The sequence below is a fragment of the Anser brachyrhynchus genome, assembly GCF_964034855.1.
Source record: "Anser brachyrhynchus genome assembly, chromosome: 2".
In the NCBI taxonomy this organism is placed as follows: domain Eukaryota; kingdom Metazoa; phylum Chordata; class Aves; order Anseriformes; family Anatidae; genus Anser; species Anser brachyrhynchus.
Genome location: NC_137695.1, coordinates 87,258,991 through 87,279,273, shown reverse-complemented (window position 1 = coordinate 87,279,273; position 20,283 = coordinate 87,258,991). Strand labels below are relative to the sequence as shown.

The 20,283-nt window shown below is 37.7% G+C and overlaps 1 protein-coding gene across 1 annotated transcript in view; it reads right to left on the bottom strand.

Moving 5' to 3' along the window:
• ABCA13 (ATP binding cassette subfamily A member 13) overlaps nt 1-20,283 on the bottom strand; it is a 200,918-nt gene that overhangs the window by 99,818 nt on the left and 80,817 nt on the right. The window contains exons 33-40 of the mRNA XM_080580557.1: nt 16,587-16,656; nt 14,748-14,882; nt 13,300-13,437; nt 10,331-10,517; nt 9,313-9,531; nt 6,775-6,971; nt 5,853-6,010; nt 5,208-5,438 (exon numbers count right to left, since the gene is read on the bottom strand). Of these exons, the coding sequence (XP_080436683.1) occupies nt 5,208-5,438; nt 5,853-6,010; nt 6,775-6,971; nt 9,313-9,531; nt 10,331-10,517; nt 13,300-13,437; nt 14,748-14,882; nt 16,587-16,656 (1,335 nt within the window). The remainder of the gene's footprint in view (nt 1-5,207; nt 5,439-5,852; nt 6,011-6,774; nt 6,972-9,312; nt 9,532-10,330; nt 10,518-13,299; nt 13,438-14,747; nt 14,883-16,586; nt 16,657-20,283) is intronic.

The window sequence follows — 20,283 nt, the reverse complement described above, 5'->3', positions numbered from 1 at the left end:
ATAAATGAAAATACAGCTACTGTGATCATCTCTAATTGAACAGCAAAATTGTAGCCAAGTTTTATTTTCTCTTGATGAAAGCCTTGTCTTCTGTGTTTGGGCTGAGCTGCAGGACTCTGATTATAACTACACTAAAACTTTTCAAAAACATTAAAGGATCATTTACTTATTTCCACAAAAGAACCTGATACCAGCTAGAACCAAAAAAAATCCTTGTTTCTAAGGAGCTCGTACTGTAGACAATAAAATACGGTCAATTTGAAATACTTTATTGTTGTGGAAAGATATTTCTTGATTTGCTAAGGTCTGACTGTTACATAAACCATATTTTGCTTAGTCAATATAATTGCCTTTTAATAGCAATTATTGATTGCATTTGTTACCTGCCAACTTTCAGGAAATGCTTTTGGCCATTAGAAACTGTAAGGCTAGAAGAAATTAAATTCCTACTGACATGGATTTATTAAACCCTGGAGGGATATCCTGACAGCCCAAAGCCATGTTCTAATTTGTTGCTTTGGGCCTGCTTGCCAATGGCTCCTCTGTACACCAATTCTGTCAAGTGAACCAAGGCAAACTGAACAGGCTAAAACCACAAAGGAAATGCTCCTGTCCAGCTAGGACAATGTGTACACTACAGGTTGTTGCCTGCACATACTCAGTTCAGCGTCAAAATTCCTTCTGGGATTACAGACAGATCTTTTCTTCTTTAATCATGTTACATAAGTTGAAGAGAAGACGTAACTAAACCTTCAGAAAAAAAAAAAAAGAAAAAAAAAACTTTTGCTAATACATACTTCTATCCACTGATATTTTAGCAACACTTCTGGAACCTCTTATCCTACAAATCCTGTGTGTATTCTAGCTATTTTAGGGTGGTTTAGGGTGGGAAAGTGTTAACTGATTGCTGTCAGTTTATTTGCAAAAAGCACCTGCAAAAACAGTAGTCAAAATTGTGAAGGGTAACAGATGAAGTAACATAGAAGACACATGGAAGTCCCTGAAATGTAAGCAACACATGGAATGAAGATCAAATGGAAGCAGTGTTTAACATTTTCACAGGTGCTTTTATAGATCTTTGCAGTAAGGCATGCAGACTCCTATGAACACGTCCATGAGCAGACAACAGTACTACATACACATTGTTCTATACTTGAACCATGGGTAACAATCAAATACCCAAATCTGGAGGTGGGGAGGGGAGGGGAAAGAAAGAAAATAAGAAAGAAAAAAAAAAAGGAAATATTCATCTTTCACTTAAGGAATGTTTACATTTCATAAAATTCATCATGCCTGAATTTTGTTCGGTGATTGAGCAGTACCAGGGCAAGTATCCCTGGCAAGTCTCTAAGCTTTAGGCCTACATCTGTAATCCATATTTTACCTTAAATAAATTCCCTTTGTAGGAGCCAGTTTTCCTCTTAATATGTTTTCTATACATTTTTTTTTTTTTTTTAATTTTCTTCCATGCAGACCTAGCCTAACATAGCCTTCTGCAGCTACAGCAGTGTTTCCTTAATTGGAGTGATGCAGAAGCAGTCTTAGAGCTATTCACTATGGATGACCATTGACCTCAGTCAATGGTTTATTGTTGACCTCAGTCATCTGCTAAACAGGAACACTTCTGACTGTCTACACAGAGGAAGACAGACACTTGACGCAGGTGAGAGCAACAGAAAGCCTGTGCTTCCGTGAAAGGGCTTGAAATAGGAGGAGAGTGGCACAGCTCACTGCCAGCCATTGTCCCCGTGAACTGGCTGCATGCCTGACACTGAAGGACCACCTCAGCCGTTCTTGGGAATGGGGACAGTGCTGGTTGTTGAGAAGGACCACCCTACTTGCATGCAGCAATACCACCCAGGCTGCTACTTTCAAACCACCAGGTTGCGAACAGGTATAGAAAGTGCATTCCCCCCAGGAAAAAGGTCTGGACAGGTGGCAATACCACAGTGAATCTGATATATTTGTGCCATTATTAGACATTGTTACAGGCCTCTCAACAAAACTGAATCTCATTAGAAGATAAGTAGTGTTTCAAGGCCAAAATATTTCAAGGAGATATATGGCCTTTCTTGGGAAAGTTTTGGGGCAAATTGACTATTTCAAGGAAGTTAATTTAAAGAAATACTCCAGTAACAGGTATTTCAACACATCTGATTTTGTGAAGATGTTTCAATGCTTTAGTTCTCTTCCCAGTGCTAAGCAAGAAAGCAGCAAATTTTGAAATCTCCAGAACTGCCAGAAAGTGAAACACCGTCCTCAGGAGAGTTTTCATTATATACTCAGTATAATGAACCACCCTCACATTCTCCTCTTTGTTCTGTTATCTTTGGATTACAAGCTTTATAAAGCATAAAAACATTAAGAGTTTGGGGGAAAAAATAAAACATAAAATGAAGCAAGTATAATATTAGTTAGATTCAAAGATGCCAGGAACTTATTTTGTTAGAACTTCAAAATTTCTTTGAAGCATGAATGGCAGCCTGGCTTCCATTGAAGTCTAAGATTTTAGGGAGTAGAAGTATTCCTCAGACTGAAAAAGAATAACGGTGAGTGCATGAGAGAACGAAAAGAGAGGATAAAATAAAAATTAGAACACATTTCTTCCTTTAAAGTCAGAGTTCTTTGTTTCCAGATTGAATTGTTTGAATAGACTAAATAGCACTATTATGTGCTATCCATTTAGTTGCCAATGCAAAGAGGCTTTTGATAAGAAAATGGAGAATGGAGGTTGTAACAACTAATGATGAGATGCAGAGATGACAGAAATCACCCCAAATTAATGCATTAAGTCTTCAAGCTGAAGAATGATACATCAATATCTAATATCATCTTTAAAGCTTTTTTTTTTTTTTTTTTTTAACCTCCCTGCAGAAAACAAGTGAAAGCAAGCTCTCAATTAAATAACAGATGCAGCACATGGAAGAAGCGTCCATTTTTCCTGTGACAACTTCACATTTACTTTACAGATACAAATTCTGGAAAGTCTTATGATATCCAATAAGAATGTAATCAAAAAAGGTTCTCAACATATACATTACCTTAAAATCTGTAAAGGTTGGTAGTGAATGTTATTCTTACTTATAGCATGTTAATCAACCTATATGATTTGAAAGAAAATAACAGGGTCTTCCAAGGCAAGCTGTTTGAGGAGAGCTTTTGACTTGCCTCATACAATTGTAGAGAAGGGACATAATTCACTGTATAAGAGTGTGTAATATTTAACAAAATTGTATAATATTTCTTTTTTTTTTTTTTCCCCCTCCCATTGCCATAGCAAACGCTTGCCACAGTAGCTTATATGCTGTGGTCATATATGACAGAATTGCCAAGGAGACATCTTTTTTTTTCCTTATTTATAATTAAGTTGTATAGAGCTTAACTTTAAAGGAAATCACATATGTGCTGGTAAAGCATTATTTGGTCTGTAGTTTAAAAACAAATCTGGAAAAACAGGTCCTTTATGTTTGTACAGGCTCCTGACAACATCTGTAGCATATCAACATAGTCTTAAAGACATCTCTCAATGGACTGGTTCAGGGTACAGCAACTCCACTTGGTGGTGAATTTGTTAGATGAATTTCTTGAACAATTGATATTTAAGTTTACTTACGTTATTGGGATTCTATTTAAATTTTTCCCTATAGATTATGTAAGATTAATAATTCTAAACTTGCAACAACAAACACAAAACTGCTGATACTTCCAAATATCTGACCCTATTAATTCCCATATATATAGCACACACAGCAAAAATACAATGCATAATTAATATCTGACAGGCCTTCAGGAGCCTCATCTTCATAAAACTGAGAAAGAAAATCATTTTCTCTGGGGGGACACCGTTGTTCCAGCTGATCTGTTTAGTGTGTGTGTATATACATGTAAAGTATATATATGTGTAGATACATATACACACTGTATATACATGTATATGTATTAGTGTATATAATAATATGTATACATATTAGTGTGTATATATATAAGTATGCACATCTCTCTCTCCATATGAATACAAAATATTTTTTTAGAGATTTCTAGCACAGTTTTGCAAAGTCCTAAGCTTTATAATTCAGACAAATTTTCAGTAAATTATTTTTTTCCTCTCCCAAGAGCTAATTGGACTGAACCACCAAACTTGCAAGTTCGCAGTTCATTCCGCTGCTAAACATTGAGGACAGCATTGTTTCTGATTAGGTCAATGACACATCAAATTTTCCATTCTTAAATGCAGAAACAAACTTTTAGGAGTTACACAGATCCTCGGGGTTCACATCAGAGTCTTGGAATAAGTCATTGTAGTGGAGTGACTATTGAAATTAACAGCATAAAGTATTTGATATTTGTTTTTGTACTGGGTCAGGCTGGGATGTTAACTTTCCCTGCAGCAGCCCATACAGTGCTGTGCTCTGCACTCGTAGCTAAAACAGCAATGGTATCACACCAGTGCTGTGTCTGCTGCTGAGCAGTGCTGGCACAGCATCAGGACTCTCTCTAACCCCCCTAGGGGTGGGCAAAAATGTGAGAAAAGAAACATCGCCAGGGCAGCTGACCTAAACCAACCAAATGGATATTCCATACCATGTGATGTCACACTCAGCAATAAAAGGTGGAAAAAGGAGGAAGAAGGGAGGGGTGGGCTCTCATTGTGGAAACGTCTGTCCTCCTCCCGAACACCGGCTACATGCGTTGAGGCCCTGCTTCAAGGACACGGTCAAGCATCGCTCATTTGTGGGAAGTAGAGAGTAATTTCTTTCCTCTGCACTTCCACATAGCCTTTACTTGTTTTGTTTAGTTTTCCCTTTCCCGCTCCCTTTCCCCCTTTCCTTTTTTTCCCCTTTAGTTAAATTGTTAATTGTTTAGTTAAATAGTTTAGTTAAATTGTTTAATTAATAATAAACTTTCCTTAATATTTTTTTTCCTTTAATTAAATCATCCTTATCTCAACCCGTGAGTTGTTTTTTCCTTTACTTCTTCCCTTCCTCATCTAAGGAGGGGGAGTGAGAGAGCGGTTGTGGTGTTCAGCTGCCTAGCACGGTAAAACCACCACAGTTTTGTGTTGCTTTTTTTTGTTTGTTTGTTTGCTTTTTAACATGTTTCTCACGAGAAACTGTTGTGAAATTTGAAAGGTACAATAAAGAACAGCTGGAAGCAAACACAAGATTGTCTAACAAGAAAATGTGATTACACAGAAAAACTGAAAATACCTCTTCCAAAGTGGTATCAGATATACCATAGCCAGTCACATGTAGATGATGAAGGCTTTGATCTAAAGCCTGAAAAAGACCTTTAAAAGAGGTCTTATCTGCCCTTTCTGGAATCACGTAGGTCAGCTCAGTCCCACTGTTCTCTTTCAAGAAGGCTTCTGGTATGTGGGTCTGTACCAAAGATGTGACCCGAACAACATGCACAGGATCATGGATTTCAAACACAGAAGGCTAAAAAAAAAAAAATGGTGGGGGGAAGGAGAAAAAAAAAGTTAGCAGAAGTGGACTTGAATTCATACAGGAAAATCTCCACTGATGAAACTGCATCTAACCTGGGACATGGAGACTAATTCCCAGAAATAAGAACAGTAGAATTTTAGCTAAATCCTTTAATTCATTTTCAGAGATGTCCCCTTAAATTCATCATTTTCAGAGATGTACCTATCTTTTTTTAAGTAAAATAATAACAATAAACAACAAAAAAAGCTGATAAAAACATGTTTTGCTGGCTCTCTAATAATCTCTATCACATACTACTTCCAGGCAGGGAAGAATATGCACAGAATTCCCTTGGAATATAACCAGCTATTTGGCAGGCTCTAATGCAGTTAGTCTTAAGTTCTGCACATTACATTTTTAGTATACCTTTTTTATGAGTGTTAGACTGTGTCCCTGGCCATATGTTTCTCTTAGATAAGAGGGAGAACCGCAGCACCTCAGCTGGCCCTGCTGCAGGATGGCAATGCGATCGCTGAGCACCTCTGCCTCATCGAGATGGTGGGTGGTAAAGATCAGTGTGCAACCTGCATCAGAAAGATTAGTACATGTCCACAAAACCTGGCTTCCACAGAAATAAATCTGGCTTTCAGGAAGGTCCTTTAACCTTAATGGAATGTGTTTCAGGTTCCTTCAAAACATAACTGCATGACACAAACAAAACCTGTATTCAAGATTTAGACTCACCGTGTTAAATTCAGGTCTAAACATGCTTTGCCTGGTATTACATGTAATGGTTTAATATCACCTACTTTAAGTTCAAGCTATTTTAAGAGCTTAAGAGATACCTTAAAATCACAGTGTCTGTTTCAATGGATCATTCACTGTGGTTTATTACAGCTAATTGACTGCTCACTTGCTGAAGACCTTGTTTCCCACAATCCATTCTTAACCTCATGGCACTTACAAGATTAATGTATCAGACTGACTGATGAGTATATCTTTATTAGAAAATACATCCATCTATCTACAGATATGTGCAAAATTGGAAATGAAAGACAGAAAAGATCTTTGAGAAACAAACAAAAAAGAAAAAGGTAAGAACCTACAGGAAAAGTCTAAAAACTAAGCTGAACCTTCTGTTAGATTAGGCATCTTTCTGTGAGATACCTAATCCTGCAGTCTCGCTTGGCTGCTTTAAAGTTTCCTGAGTTGATTATATGTTACCTGTGAAATTAACGTATTTACTTATGAAAAAGCAATACTAATATTCACACTATCCCCATAAATTTTATTGAAACAGAATTCCAGAAAGGAAAATAAGGAAAAAATGGTGTATAAAACTTTGTACCTGCTTTGTACTTCAGAAGAACATCCCAGATACAACGTCGGGAACATGGATCTACTCCACTGGTGGGCTCATCTAGAATAACAGTCTTTGAGTTTCCAATAAAGGAGATGGCGATTGACAGCCTCCTTTTCATTCCCCCAGAAAGGGCTCCAACAGGTTTGTACTGATGCTCCGATAAATCCACATCTTCCAGAGCTCTGAAATAGGAGTAGAGAATCTTGAGCAATTTTGTAAAAGCTTTCCAGTCACATCTCCACCCAGAGCAGAATTACCAAGAAAAGTTGTAAATGAAAAGATAACACAACACTACTATGACTGATTATAGAGTTTGGTGACAAAAATTAATAGAAAAAAAAAAAAAGTGAGCTATAATTTCTACCTACAAAGTGAAAAGCCCATCACCATCTGAAGTATAATTTCTGGAATAGTGTTATGCAGGATAAGAACAGAGAATAATTTTGAAATTAAGTCAAATAGAATAAATACAAGCTTGTCCACTGATTATAGCAAACTCTAGATTATAGCTTCTTAAACCACAGGTAAAGATGGTTATTTTCACAACTCAAAGAGTGCTTCAGTTTTTGCAACTACATAAACAGCTTAAAAAATGCCTGTAGACATTTGAACATTGGAAGTAAATAATAGGGTAATGCTGTTTGTTTTTTTTTTGTTTTGGTTTGGTTTTTTTGTAACACTGCCTTTTTCTTCCCTTTCTCTCTCTCTTTTTTTTTAAGACATGTTCTTGTGAAGTAAGCAGATTAACAGTCCCCAGAAAAGATAACAGTACCTCATGTAACTCAATCCAATCTGCCTGGAGGTTCCTGTGTTAGGGACTGGTAGGTATCTAACATGCAGTGCCTGTTCAGCCCTGGCCCTCCGCTGATCTCACAGCTGAGCAGGGTATGGACACATATCCACTAAAGACAGCACTGAAAGACCACCAATTTATTTCTCATCACACTGAATATCGGTTATTGACCAAAAAGCTTTCAGTTGCTATCAACGTGGCAAGCAAAATATAAAAGGATCAACAGTTCTAAAGTAATCTCCTGAATCATCTGAGTGAACATGCAACTTAAACCATGATGTTTACACTGAGCAAGTTTTTCATTTTTAAGGAAACAGATCTCTGTAGTTGTTTTACAGATATATAATGCATGAAAATGACTCTTAATCTCTTTAAAAGCCATCTTCTTTTTTTTTCTTAATAAAAAGCATTTTTTTTACTGTTTTGTTATTTTTCTATTTTTTATGAAGTATTTTAAGGTATTCTTTGTCTTAATAAAATACAATAACATTTTCTTAGTGGCAAGGCCTGCAGAGTCCAGAGTATACTTATGTGCCATTACTAAGACAGATCGCTGCTGAAATTACGGCTGAGCAGTCTAAGTACAATAAAATACAGAATATTACTTTGCATAAATTTTAACCAAACACTATGTTTTATTTTCCCTTGTTGTTCTAGGGAGTTGTTTTTAGAGAGATTTCAGTGTCCCATGCCAGAGATTTTTCATATCAAAATTTTCAAGTAACAGGTTTTTATAATAGCTACTAAAAAGGAAGGCCGCTTTGCTTCAAATGTGTCTACGTATGCCTAGTTGTACATTAAAGAGAAGTCCCATCAACTCAACATTTCCATTGACATGTGGAAGTACTCAGCCCTCCACACAGGCTAGCCTGCCTCAGAAGGTAAACAAAGTATTTCCACCAGCACACTACTAGAAAAGCATACATTTTGTTACTAAATTTCATAAAATGCATTTTGCTATTGGTGAACAAGATTTCACCTTGTAGAGTTTACTGATAGTTTAATATACATGATGCAAAGACAAGATCTAGTCCTGTAGCAAATTAGCAGCAGCCTAAAGACACTACCAAACACTCTCAGCCTGACAAGTGGCAAATCCTTTGAGGTCGTGTCAAAGCTCTGCCTTGTTTTTCCTATTGTATTGTTTGTTTTTAAACTCTTTCGCTTAAAAAATACATTTAAAGTCTGAATTTGAGTAAGGAAAAAGACAATCATCTATTAAAAAGATTGTAACAAACACTGCCTTCAGCTGCCCTTTCGGGTCTTCCAATATTCCCTCTACTGCAGGTGAGAGAATACAAGATAATAAATAAAACCAGTGTTGACTTAACTGAAAACTCTGGGTGAAAACAGTTTAGCTTCCATCTGCCTATCCAGCAACAGCAAGTACCTCCAGGAGGGAGGTAAGGCAGACAGCATGAGGCAGCTGTTACCAGGATAACCATCCCCACTCCAGTCAAAACATGATTATTTGATGGTTCTGTGTACCAGGTTTCTAAATATCAATAGTTTCACTGCAAATATATGCAAGTAAAGGTTAGAAACTAGGAAATCCATTTTCAAGGTACAATTTCAGAATGCAAAGTGTGATAAAAACTCACAGAAATCAATCCTGCAGTTTCTAGTCACTTCTATTTGCAATTTTGCTTTATCACTTTTGTCCAAATGGTTTTCAGTAGACACTACTGATTTACTTGACAGATTTAAACACACAAAAGGAAAACTCTTACCCACTGACTTGCTGGTTCAACTGTTTGTTTGTCCAGCCAGGTGCCTTCACTGATCCATAAAGCAGTAGATGTTCTCGCACTGTTAGTATGTTGAACAGGACATCATACTGTGGGCAAACACCCAACTCTGTCCTGACCGTAGCCAGATCAGTCCGTATGTCCTTTCCATTGATAATAATGGTGCCAGAGCTAGGTGGATACAGACCAGTCAACAGTGATCTGTAACAAGGAAAAAAAAAAAAAGAGCAAAATGGTGTAATGACACTACTGCATTGCTCACACTTGGATTTCCTGAGGCATGTCCTAGCATCGTTACAGCAACACCAATGCAATTGAACATAATTATAGGAATACTGCTAATGTGTTTGTTGTTGCTGTTGTTTTAAATCAGCAGCTCAACAGTCCTTCATTTCCTCTACTTCCAGAACAAAAGCCATTTGTCTCAGCCAGATATTCCATTATTTCCTTTTCCACTTTTGTATTCTAGCTGATGAGTTATTCCTAATGGGGCCCATCCTGCATCACTGATTTTAGTAAAGTTGATCAGAAGTAACATAAAGGTAGAAATACACGGACTTCTTAACAGAGACATTTTTAAAATGCCATTTTTATTTTATTTCAGTTTCTGGCCATCTGTCAGGAAGCCCCTTGCAATGTCTAGGAACAAGGCACAAAAACCCTTAAGATTCCCACACTGTGTGATAGGAGTGCACATAGGAGGCCAGAAAAGAACACTTTCATGAGATGTGTTCATTTCCACAATCAAACATACTCAGCTGCTATTGAAGCTGCTTCTGAACAATTACATCATCATATCTGTGGCACAGATGACCCAATTTGCTATTCATTGCATTGCGTTTGTCATAGATATATATAGCTATAGCTTCCACATTTCATGTGCTCTAGGATAATATTTATTAAAAAAAAAAAAAAAAAAGGAAAGTTCAGAGGCATTCTGAAGTAAGAAAGCATATCATAGACCAGAGGGGACGATAATACCATTAACTGGCAGACTTACATGACTGTTGTTTTGCCAGCTCCATTAGGTCCCAAGAGCGCTGTTATTTGACCTCTATGGAAAGTGAGGCTGAGATCTTTAACAGCAGCCTTCTGGCCATCCACATGCTCTTTGGTGAGAGACAACAGCACAACACCAATGGTAGCTCCTTCTGTGCAAGCACCTTTCCAGCCTGGAGGTACTGGGTCTGTAAGGGTAAAAGCATCAGATCAAGAGATTGCTGAATCGAAACATATATATAAGGGGAATAACAAATTAACTTAAACCCTGTTGCCATTTACCAGAAACAGGAACAGATGTTCAGATGCTCTGAATTCACATAAACTCCACTGAAATCAGAGATACTGTGCCAGTTAATATTTGCTAAGAATTTGGCCAATTTGCAGTTTTAAAAAGCAACCTAACACAATTATGCCAAGTTGTGTGTATGTCCACACACATGTCCATAGAGTCATAAAAACATGTGTTGTATTTCCAGTAGAAAAAAAATAAAATAAAATAAAAATAAAAACACTAATAATCATCTTGCTTAAATCATTGTTTTTTGTTAATATGTGAAAATTGTAACTCTGTCAACTTCTATATATGTATATATGACAACCATTTCAGACATATAACATTAACATAATATTAACAGGTATAGCTAGTTAATCCTCTGAATTCCCTCAGTCAATAAAGCAAAGCAGATCTCTTTGTGAAATGATTCAGAGCAGCAGTTCAGTTTAAACATAATTTGTGGTCTTCCATTTAAGTAGATATCCAGCATTTTTCTAGCCATGAGGTAACCATGCTCAGCAAACTGACGACCATGTGTCAAGATGTCTTCTTATGGCAGGAGAAATGTTGGCACGGGTAACTCTACTTTCCAAACATAAGCATAGTCAGTCACCAGCCCCCTACATACATGATTAACATGTAGTATTTTACTGACTCACTACAATTGAAAAATCTGGCAGTGAGATATATTTTCTTTTAAATAAAGGTAAATAAAAGTGGAATGTTACTCCAAAAAAAATGAACTTATTATGGATGACAATTATGAGAAGAGAGAATTATATATAACATATATATATATAAACTGAGATTATGAATTCAAGGATTGGTTTAGGCTGTGAATTAAGAACTTTTTTTGCTCATTCTACAACCATTTCTAAGTTTAGAGAGAACTTTTGCCAGAAGTGCAAGGTTACCTTCTACCAAGACATTACCACCTACTGCGACATTTCTCAGGTTCTTCTACTCACGAAACTCACTTCCAGTTAGCTTCTCTGTCTTTCGGTCAGGAGACTAAAACACATCATTCTTGCCCTTTCCACTGCTTCCTACATTTTTGAGCACATCTTGGAACTCAACAAATAAGTACAGAGCCAGCCTCAGACAATGCATCTCAAGCAAGCTTCAGATGAAGAGCTCCAAATTATTTGCAAACAGTAGATTGATCACCCTATGACTTATCCTGAGAGAAGCAGTTCCAGGTGTGTACCCAGCATCGAGGTCTCTGTCAGCCCATCTCTGACTGTATTTCCAGTTTGTAAGACATCCCATCTCTGATTTTTGAAGTCATTTCCACTCCTACTGAACTGGCTCTTAGCTGTGCTCTATGAACCAAATGAAGGGGGCTTGCACAGGAACAAGTCACTTCACTGTTTGAAGCTATTTGTCCATGACTCCATTTATCCCATTACCAGTACAATAAATCTCAGTTCTCATGAAATGGGGAACATTCCTTTGCATGCATGGCAGTGTTACGGTCTGCATACAGGCAGTTTAGGTTACAAGCATGTGACGTGTATCAGTAAGTGGAGAAGTGAGAATAACATATCCACAAAGTTGTATGCCACTTTGGTGGCTTGAGCCAAAAACCATGCTAGTAACTTCTCAGGCAGAGGAGTTTTTCCCTGTTTCTACAGTGGGTGTGGGAAATGGGAAACACTGGAAGTCTTCATTTTAAGTAAGGATCAAAGACTATCTTCTCAATAAAATGGAATTGTTCCAAATTGTAGATTTGATCCAAATGTAGATACTGTGGCACAATTTATATGGATAGTTTATCCAAAAATGTTTGAAAGAACCTCAAGACTTTCTGAAATTAGCACTACTCTGAGAGGCACCAACACATAGAACTGCTGAGTCATTCAGTTTCTTCACCGATGCTACAGACAACTGGATCATTTACAAGCTACAGTAACTTGTAAAATACAACCCACAATGACTCATCACGTTGTTCTAAAGCCCAAGAGGGTATAGAAGAGGGTGACTTACTCCTTCACTCACAAACCATAAATAAAATGTGAGAGAGTCCTTAAAGAATCCCGGGGGGGGGGGGGGGGGGGGGTAGGGTAGTTAAATTAAATACTTAATTTTAAGCAACCAAATACAGAAAGAGTAGAGCAGTGAACATAACTGAAGGCAGATAAAAATGTTGCTACTAGAATAGTCACTTTTAAAACAGAAGACAGAAAAAACAGTGATAACAGAAGAGGAAAATCAGAAATAGAAGGGAAACAAGGAACAAAATTATATCATCCATGTAAAGAAGCAGACAGAAACAGCAGAAGAGGAGGAAGAAAATTGAGCTGCAGGAAAAAAGATCGTTAATAAAGCACAAGGCTTTTCAGATTCAATAACAGTATGAAAGGGTGTAAGAAACTTCAGGAGAGCCTAACAAATCAAAGTAACAATACAGGTAGAGGATGAACCCAAGAGTTACTTATTTTACATATTCTTGAAGGATTTTCATAACTCTTCATAGACAATAGTTTTAGTTGAACCATTCAAGCATTACAAGTGACAGCACAATTAAAAGTTAGTATATATTGTTGATAGGATATACTAAGCAATGTAAAAGAGAAAGAAACAGTATCTAAAAATATGTAATATAGGACCCACCAATGATAAAATCACATTGATCAAAATCAGCACACCATTCAGAAAAAAATAATTATTAAAATTCTGTTATGATTACAAACCTTTTTCTTGGAAGTTTTCATTGAAGAAAAACATATTAGAATTCAGACAGTGTTTTCTCATCCTCTCTGCACCACACAGGTTCTTCCAATAGGAAACAGTAAAAGGAAAGTACCAATAGTTCCTTAATCCAAATTTTCCTATATGAAAGAGTACGAAAGAAACAGTTGCAAAATTCATAGTCTTTTTATATTTGTATGTGGGCTACTAATAACCTAACATTACTTAAAAAGAGCTGGTTAGGGCATTTAACTAGCTCAGACTCTTAGCTGAACTTCACAAACCTTAATAAAGTGGAAAAAAGTCACTTGGCTGTAAGACCAGATCTTGCCATAAAATCATGAAGCCTCAGTGATACTGTGCTTTATCCTATCTCCAAACCAGGTTTGAAGTGTATTAAAAGCAAGTAATTAGCAATATGTAGACACAGACAATACAATCTTGCATACTAGAAAGAGAAAAGAAAATGAACCAAACAGCGTGCTGAGGCAAACAGCCTTGTTTTTTATTATTTTAACTATAATCTGTTGCACCAATCATTACAGATTATTCTCCCATTATCATGTGCACAATTTAAACAAATCAGAATAAGAAATATTTATTGTAGCACTCAAATAGAACAGGCAACGTCATGCTCCAATACACCATCTGAACTCAGAAGTTGCCTGATCCTTCCAGGTTTCACTGAACAAACACAAATTGCAGCTCATTGATGCTGAATGGCAGGTGTCAATTTAAGCTATATTTTTTAAAATTCAGGTGTATATTCCACATATACCTATCTTTCAAGGCAAACTTTTTTTCTTTTTTAAACAAATACAGAGTAGTTAGGAGAAAAGATGACATACAAATCAGAGGAAAGATAAATTTCAAGCAGTTAGTGGGCCATTAGGGTATGATTCAAAATGCCTCAACCAACTCAACAATATTTATAAAACTTGCGTATTGAAAAAATATCCCACTACTTTCTGCAAATATACTTGGAAGTTAATTACTTCTTTTTATGTATTGGACTGTGAACTGACTAAGAGCAAGATACTGTTACTGGGCACTTCAAAGTCTTAGTGAACTGAAAATGGTTTGTTCTTGGTTTTGATCCCAAGTAGTGACAGAAGATTCACTGTTTTCACAGATTTTTTTTTCTCCTAGACTGAGCAGTGTTATTGCAAAGTACCAACAAAGTCCTTCAAATATTTGTCATCCTTATAAACAAAACAGACTTCATGTCTGCTTACAAATTCTAGTCCATTTTTTAGCACTATTCAATACTTATTGAATAGGAAGACCCAGTTCCTAAATGCAATCAGACAGTTTGGGCACATCAAAACCTCAAATCAAAAATACTTTTGTTTTACTTGCATGCAATGAAGAAAGTCAAATCTATTCATTCCATTCAATAATTCCTCTATAGATGCTTCAAAAACATATAATATGAAATCTCTGATCTTACCAGAAACAATATTGCTGAAATACCAGCCACCTATAGAATACAAAATGGAGTCAAATAACATCATCCAGCAGGTCAGTCCAAAGGTCATGTATCCTCCTTGTGCCATTGGCTGGTACACATTATTCCACTGAATACCTGGTAGTAGGAGGAGTAGTAATAATAATAATTTTTAAAGGTCAAAACTAAATCAGTACAGCATTAAAGATCACAAACTTGCCACTAACCAACTCTTCTTTGTATTTAAGCACTGACAGAAAAAAAGTGTAGGTAATAACAGTAATCCTAATGAATAGAAATGAATTACTATGCCTCTCAAGCCTCTGTTTAGAACAGCAGGTGACACTGCTGCTGAGAAAATGCAGTGAAGTTGATGTAGAAAAGGCTATTTATGAAGTTTTAGATGGCCCTTAATTTGGCAATAGAAGAATTATGACTATGAAAAAATGGGGCACTGACCTCTTCAATAAATTGGGCTTTAGGATATACTGCTGATATTACAAAGAAACGGGTTACATTAAGATTTCTATAATGCTAAATCTGAAAACTGTGAATTCTAAGAAGCAAGTATTTGTGTGCACTGACCATGTTCAGAGACAAACTGGAACTACAAACATACCGAGTATGCTTTGTAAAAGTGCAAAAGACATGAAAGGAAGAAAGACGGTGGAGAAAACTAGTACTACTGAAAGCTACCATATTTGTAAAGGGAAAAGTAAAAAGTAACCAAATTTTAAGTTTACAAAAACATTACATTTTTCTTCTGAAAAGGCAAAAATACTACTTTGTTTGCAGTACATTGGGTCATGATATTGATTCTGCAATTCTTTTTCTGCGATTGTCAAGAAGAGCAGTTTTTCACAAGCACATTTTGCCCTTTATTCAGTAAAGACGAGTTATTTTGATGGAAGTGTCTGGTGTGAAATTTTAGTACTTTCTGCAACTGCCTCTTCTACTCGTCAACTTTTGTATCATTACAATATTTTTCCAGTAGATAATGGTTTGATGTAATGGTTGAGTAATACACTCATTAATATCGATCTTGCCTTAGTAGCGACAAAATAAAGGCACTACATCCTTTTCTATATTTAGATACATAAAGCAAATGTAGATATTTATCAAGGTCCCTGACATTCATTTATTACTCTTCCATAACTTCAGTATCAACAGGGGCAGAACAGGGCTTAGGGATAGTAGGGTTCACTGTGCACCTAGCAAGTTTCCAAATATTTTTTCTTCTTAATGCTTAAACACAACATAGTGTTCTCATACATTTCTGCACCTGCACAGTAGCTCTCAGTGGAAATTTCACCAGCTATCTCCAGGCTCACAGAGACAGGTGCACTGTTACTCAGGCTCAGTAAAAATAGTAAAAACATACAAGATATTTAACAAAGCAAAGACTATTTTTTCCTACTTTCCAGTGTGAAATGGTTAAAGCTTTATGTTAGCATTATGTTGAGAGTAACTTACAAGGCTCTTGCTCTGTACAATATTGTTCTTATAACCTCCCCTGTATTATACGCTTGTGCATGTGTGAATCCACACACACCTCTTTATAAAACACTCTCTGTGGACATCCTCCAGAGAACGAGCTTTAGAGCCATCACTGACATCAGTGAGGATTCCCAACCATTTGTATTGTGGTTCTAAGCCCACTAACTTACTTCTGGAAAGTGGTACAAGCTTAACTTGGTTTTTGAGAGTGTTGTTCTCCTCTCTTATGATCTATCCTATTCACTCATTATTAGTGATTTTTTTTTTCAGAATAAAGTGAAAAACATTTCCAACTGTATTTTTTTTAAAGAATAATAATTATTTTATTCTAGCTGGAGAGCTTACCTATTTCTTGACCCTCAAAGAATGTAATGAAAAATACTCCTTGCCCAAAGGCAGTTGTAGACAGAAGACACTACAATACCAAAGGAGAAATAGGATGTGAACATCAAATAAAATACTTCATTAACAACCTCTATGAAACTCGTGATATTAAAAACAAGCAATAAATAAATAGACCACTGTTTCAAATAGGCTAATGATCATTATTTCCTTTTATGTTTTAACATTACTCCCCCACATATTGCAGTGGTATTTGCTCCACCTTAAAGAGTTCTGCTGACCTAGTTATTAAAATTGGAAAGAATTAATTAACTTTTCACAAGTTTTAGACCATCCTAAATCTGCCACTTACACAAAACATATAATGTGTAACACTGCAACAGCATGTAAAGTAATATACTTTTATAGTAAGAGCAGTGGTCCTACTCATTTTTGTAAGACCAGAACTCAAAAAGAGATAGAGGTGGAAGGAATCCATACACTGGGTACTATATGTAGAGACAGAATACTTGTTCAGGGAAATAACATTTAACTTCCAAGAAGCAAAATAAATTAACCATGCTGTATCAGAAAAGTACAAAATGTAAAATGACCAAGTTCCATAATGGATAACATGGAATTATGACTGATAGTCAATAGAGAAACACTGGCAAGCTCATGAAGGCTGATGGGGAGATCCAAACCATTACTAAAATTAATAACCATTGTTCATTGATAAAGTTCTGCGGTTTGAAAGTGAGCTGAAATAGTTCATTTCATCTCTCATCTCTTTTTAACAGAAAAGACACGCATCCTGCCAGCTGTCTGAAGATGGAAGTAAGAAGTATGACATATGCTGCTACTTAGAAAAAATAATTATTCGCACAGATTACACATTTGTGCAAAAAAAAAAGTTAATACTAATTCCCATTAACCAAGTCCCTGCCTCTTATATCCTTAAGTTTTCACCATCTCACCTGATGGCCTCTTTCCTCTCTTCAAATTTTATCCCCTTTTGCACATGCTGCTGCATGATTTTCAATGCATTCAGGATATCTGGAGTTATTTTGCAATAACAGTGATTTTAAACTATGCATATTATCTGCTGTCTACTTTTCTTTCCCAGAGGCCCAAAGGGGGAGAAAACAAGAAAATAACCATAACAACAAAATGTTCTCCTGCCTTTTTATGCCTGAATTCTGCAGTCTTACATCTGTGCTTACATTTGTGCTAAGGATCAATATATTTTATCCGACCAATTAAAACAGAAAGTACTGAGCAGGAAAGCATTTTCCATTTTTAAAATAGTGTGAACTGTTCCATCAGCTTAATATCATTTCATGTGTGTTCTATTGAAGGAGTGAAGCTATCAAGTGTGAAATACAGTTTTATGTGTGTATATATATATATATATGCATGTATATATATATATAGTTGGTGGTATTTGATGTCCAAGTCAGGGATATGGTATCTTAAAACAGTACAAAGTCATAAAACAGCTTATCTCATATATTAAACAGGGAAGGACATGGAAGAACCAATGTCAGAGAAGGAGATAACTCCAACTTTATTAACAAGATAACCACTAGATAAATTTCTGATCTAATCCCTCATTGTACTCAACAGTAAAATAAATTCCTGCAAAAACAATGAGATGGGGTAATTCAACAGCAGGAGGGGTCAATTTCTACATGCACCTTGTAAGGGATGACTGGCAAAGACTAGCAAACATTTACATTAAGTTCTTCTGTTTAATAATCACTCTTATGATCTGTGATGGACAAAGATGCACACTACATCTACTGTTGATTGACATGAAGTGACCTAACTGTGTGTGTGTGGTTTACACTGAGTGCTCACAGAACAATTGTGAAATGCCCTAACAAATAAAATGAATCCTACTCCACAGCAGGTAATTGGATTAATTAGTCAACTAATAGCTTCTGCTTCTGTAGTTAGGGATCACAGAATCACAGAATCATCTAGGTTGGAAGAGACCTCCAAGATCACCGAGTCCAACCTATGACCTAACACTAACTAGTCCTCCACTAAACCATATCACTAAGCTCTAAATGTAAACGTCTTTTAAAGACCTCCAGGGATGGTGACTCAACCACTTCCCTGGGCAGCCTCTTCCAATGCCTAACAACCCTTTCAGTAAAGAAGTTCTTCCTAATAACCAACCTAAACCTCCCCTGGCGCAACTTTAGCCCATTCCCCCCCAAAAAGAAGCACTCACACAACCCCTGAGAATCGGCAAGAGTTGTTTATTGCCAGGATATCTTGCAGGTAAGCCTGCAGGGTGTCCATGGTGTTTGGTGGCTCCAAGCTAATGCTTGCAATGGAGCCTGAGCAACGAGTAGGGAGCTGGCCAGACACTCCTGCGGTGCTGTTGGTGCTCTCGGATGGCAGAGCACAAAGACATGCCACAGTAGTCCCAGGTCTGTTCTGGCAGAGGTGGATCCACTTCCATCTGTTCCTCCACATCTGGTGGATCCAGCTCCATGGGCTCCACGGTGTTGGGCAGAAGGCTAAGCCAGTCTTTGCCCGGGACTGCCCAAACGGGATGCCTTCCATCCGGAATGTTCTCAGGCCAGGGTGCCAAACCAGGAGGTCATCCAGTTCCATTTCTCAGTCCCATGCCACTGTCAGCTTGATTTTCATGCATGGGTCCGATGCTGCCATCTGGTTTACGGCCATTACTGGGTCCCGCACTGTACTCCGGACTATGAGCACGCCTCTGCTCCTTGTGGCTCTCTGCCTGATGTTGCTGACTTCGCACCATATCACCGTTGCTCCTATGGTAAGGCCCAGGCCCCCCGTCACTGGGTGTTTGAGGGGCCGGCCTGTTCCCCGCATCATTGCGGTGCCAATGGTACTGCCTGTATCTGTCTGTGGGCTGGGCGCCAGAGGTCCCTTGGGCACTGGTGTCTCTTGTGCCACCAGCGTTATCTCTCCACCCACGACACCTCTCCTTCTGCTCAGGTGCATTCCTTCTTGGTGCTTCACTGGACTGCATCACTGTCCTCACACACCAAGGAGGCCTGCCGCTCGCCTTGCTCTTCTAGTCTTCTTCCTGCCGCACAAGCTGGCAGTCAGAAGGCCTAGATGCTCAGCGAATGGTGGGTCAGCTGCAGGGGTCCTGTTTTATAGAGCCCGCAGCAAAGGTGGGGCAGTGGTGGCCACTGTGACCTCAGCAAGCCTCTGATGGAGTGGCCCATGCGTGGCCAAAGGCGGCTGTGTTGGGAGCAGCCTGGAAGATGCCCTCACATGGACAAGGAGGAGGGCTGGGGTGGCTGAGGGCCCCTTTTGTGGGGCTGGCTGTTCGGGCCATTTGGCTTGCCAGAGAGAAAGGCTGCCCCTCAGCCACAGGGACTGCCCTGCACCTCCTATCCTGTGCCCTGGGTTTATTTTTAATACTGGTTTTTAGGTAATTTCATTCTATTCTTTACGGAAAAGAAGAGAAGCAAGGTGCATCCTCAGTCCTAATTCCCATGTGCACTTTGTGCTCTGAGTGAAGATTTTCTTCCTCACGTCACATCTAATCTAAATCTCCCCTCCATTTGTTCAAAGCCGTTATTCCTGGTTCCATGGCTACACTCCCTGATAGAGTCCCTCTCCAGCTTTCTTCTAGGCCACTTTTATGGGTAAGGTTAAGTGGCAAAAATGCAGGACCTAGCAAATTGCAGCCTTATCTACCTTGTTCCACACATTCCACATG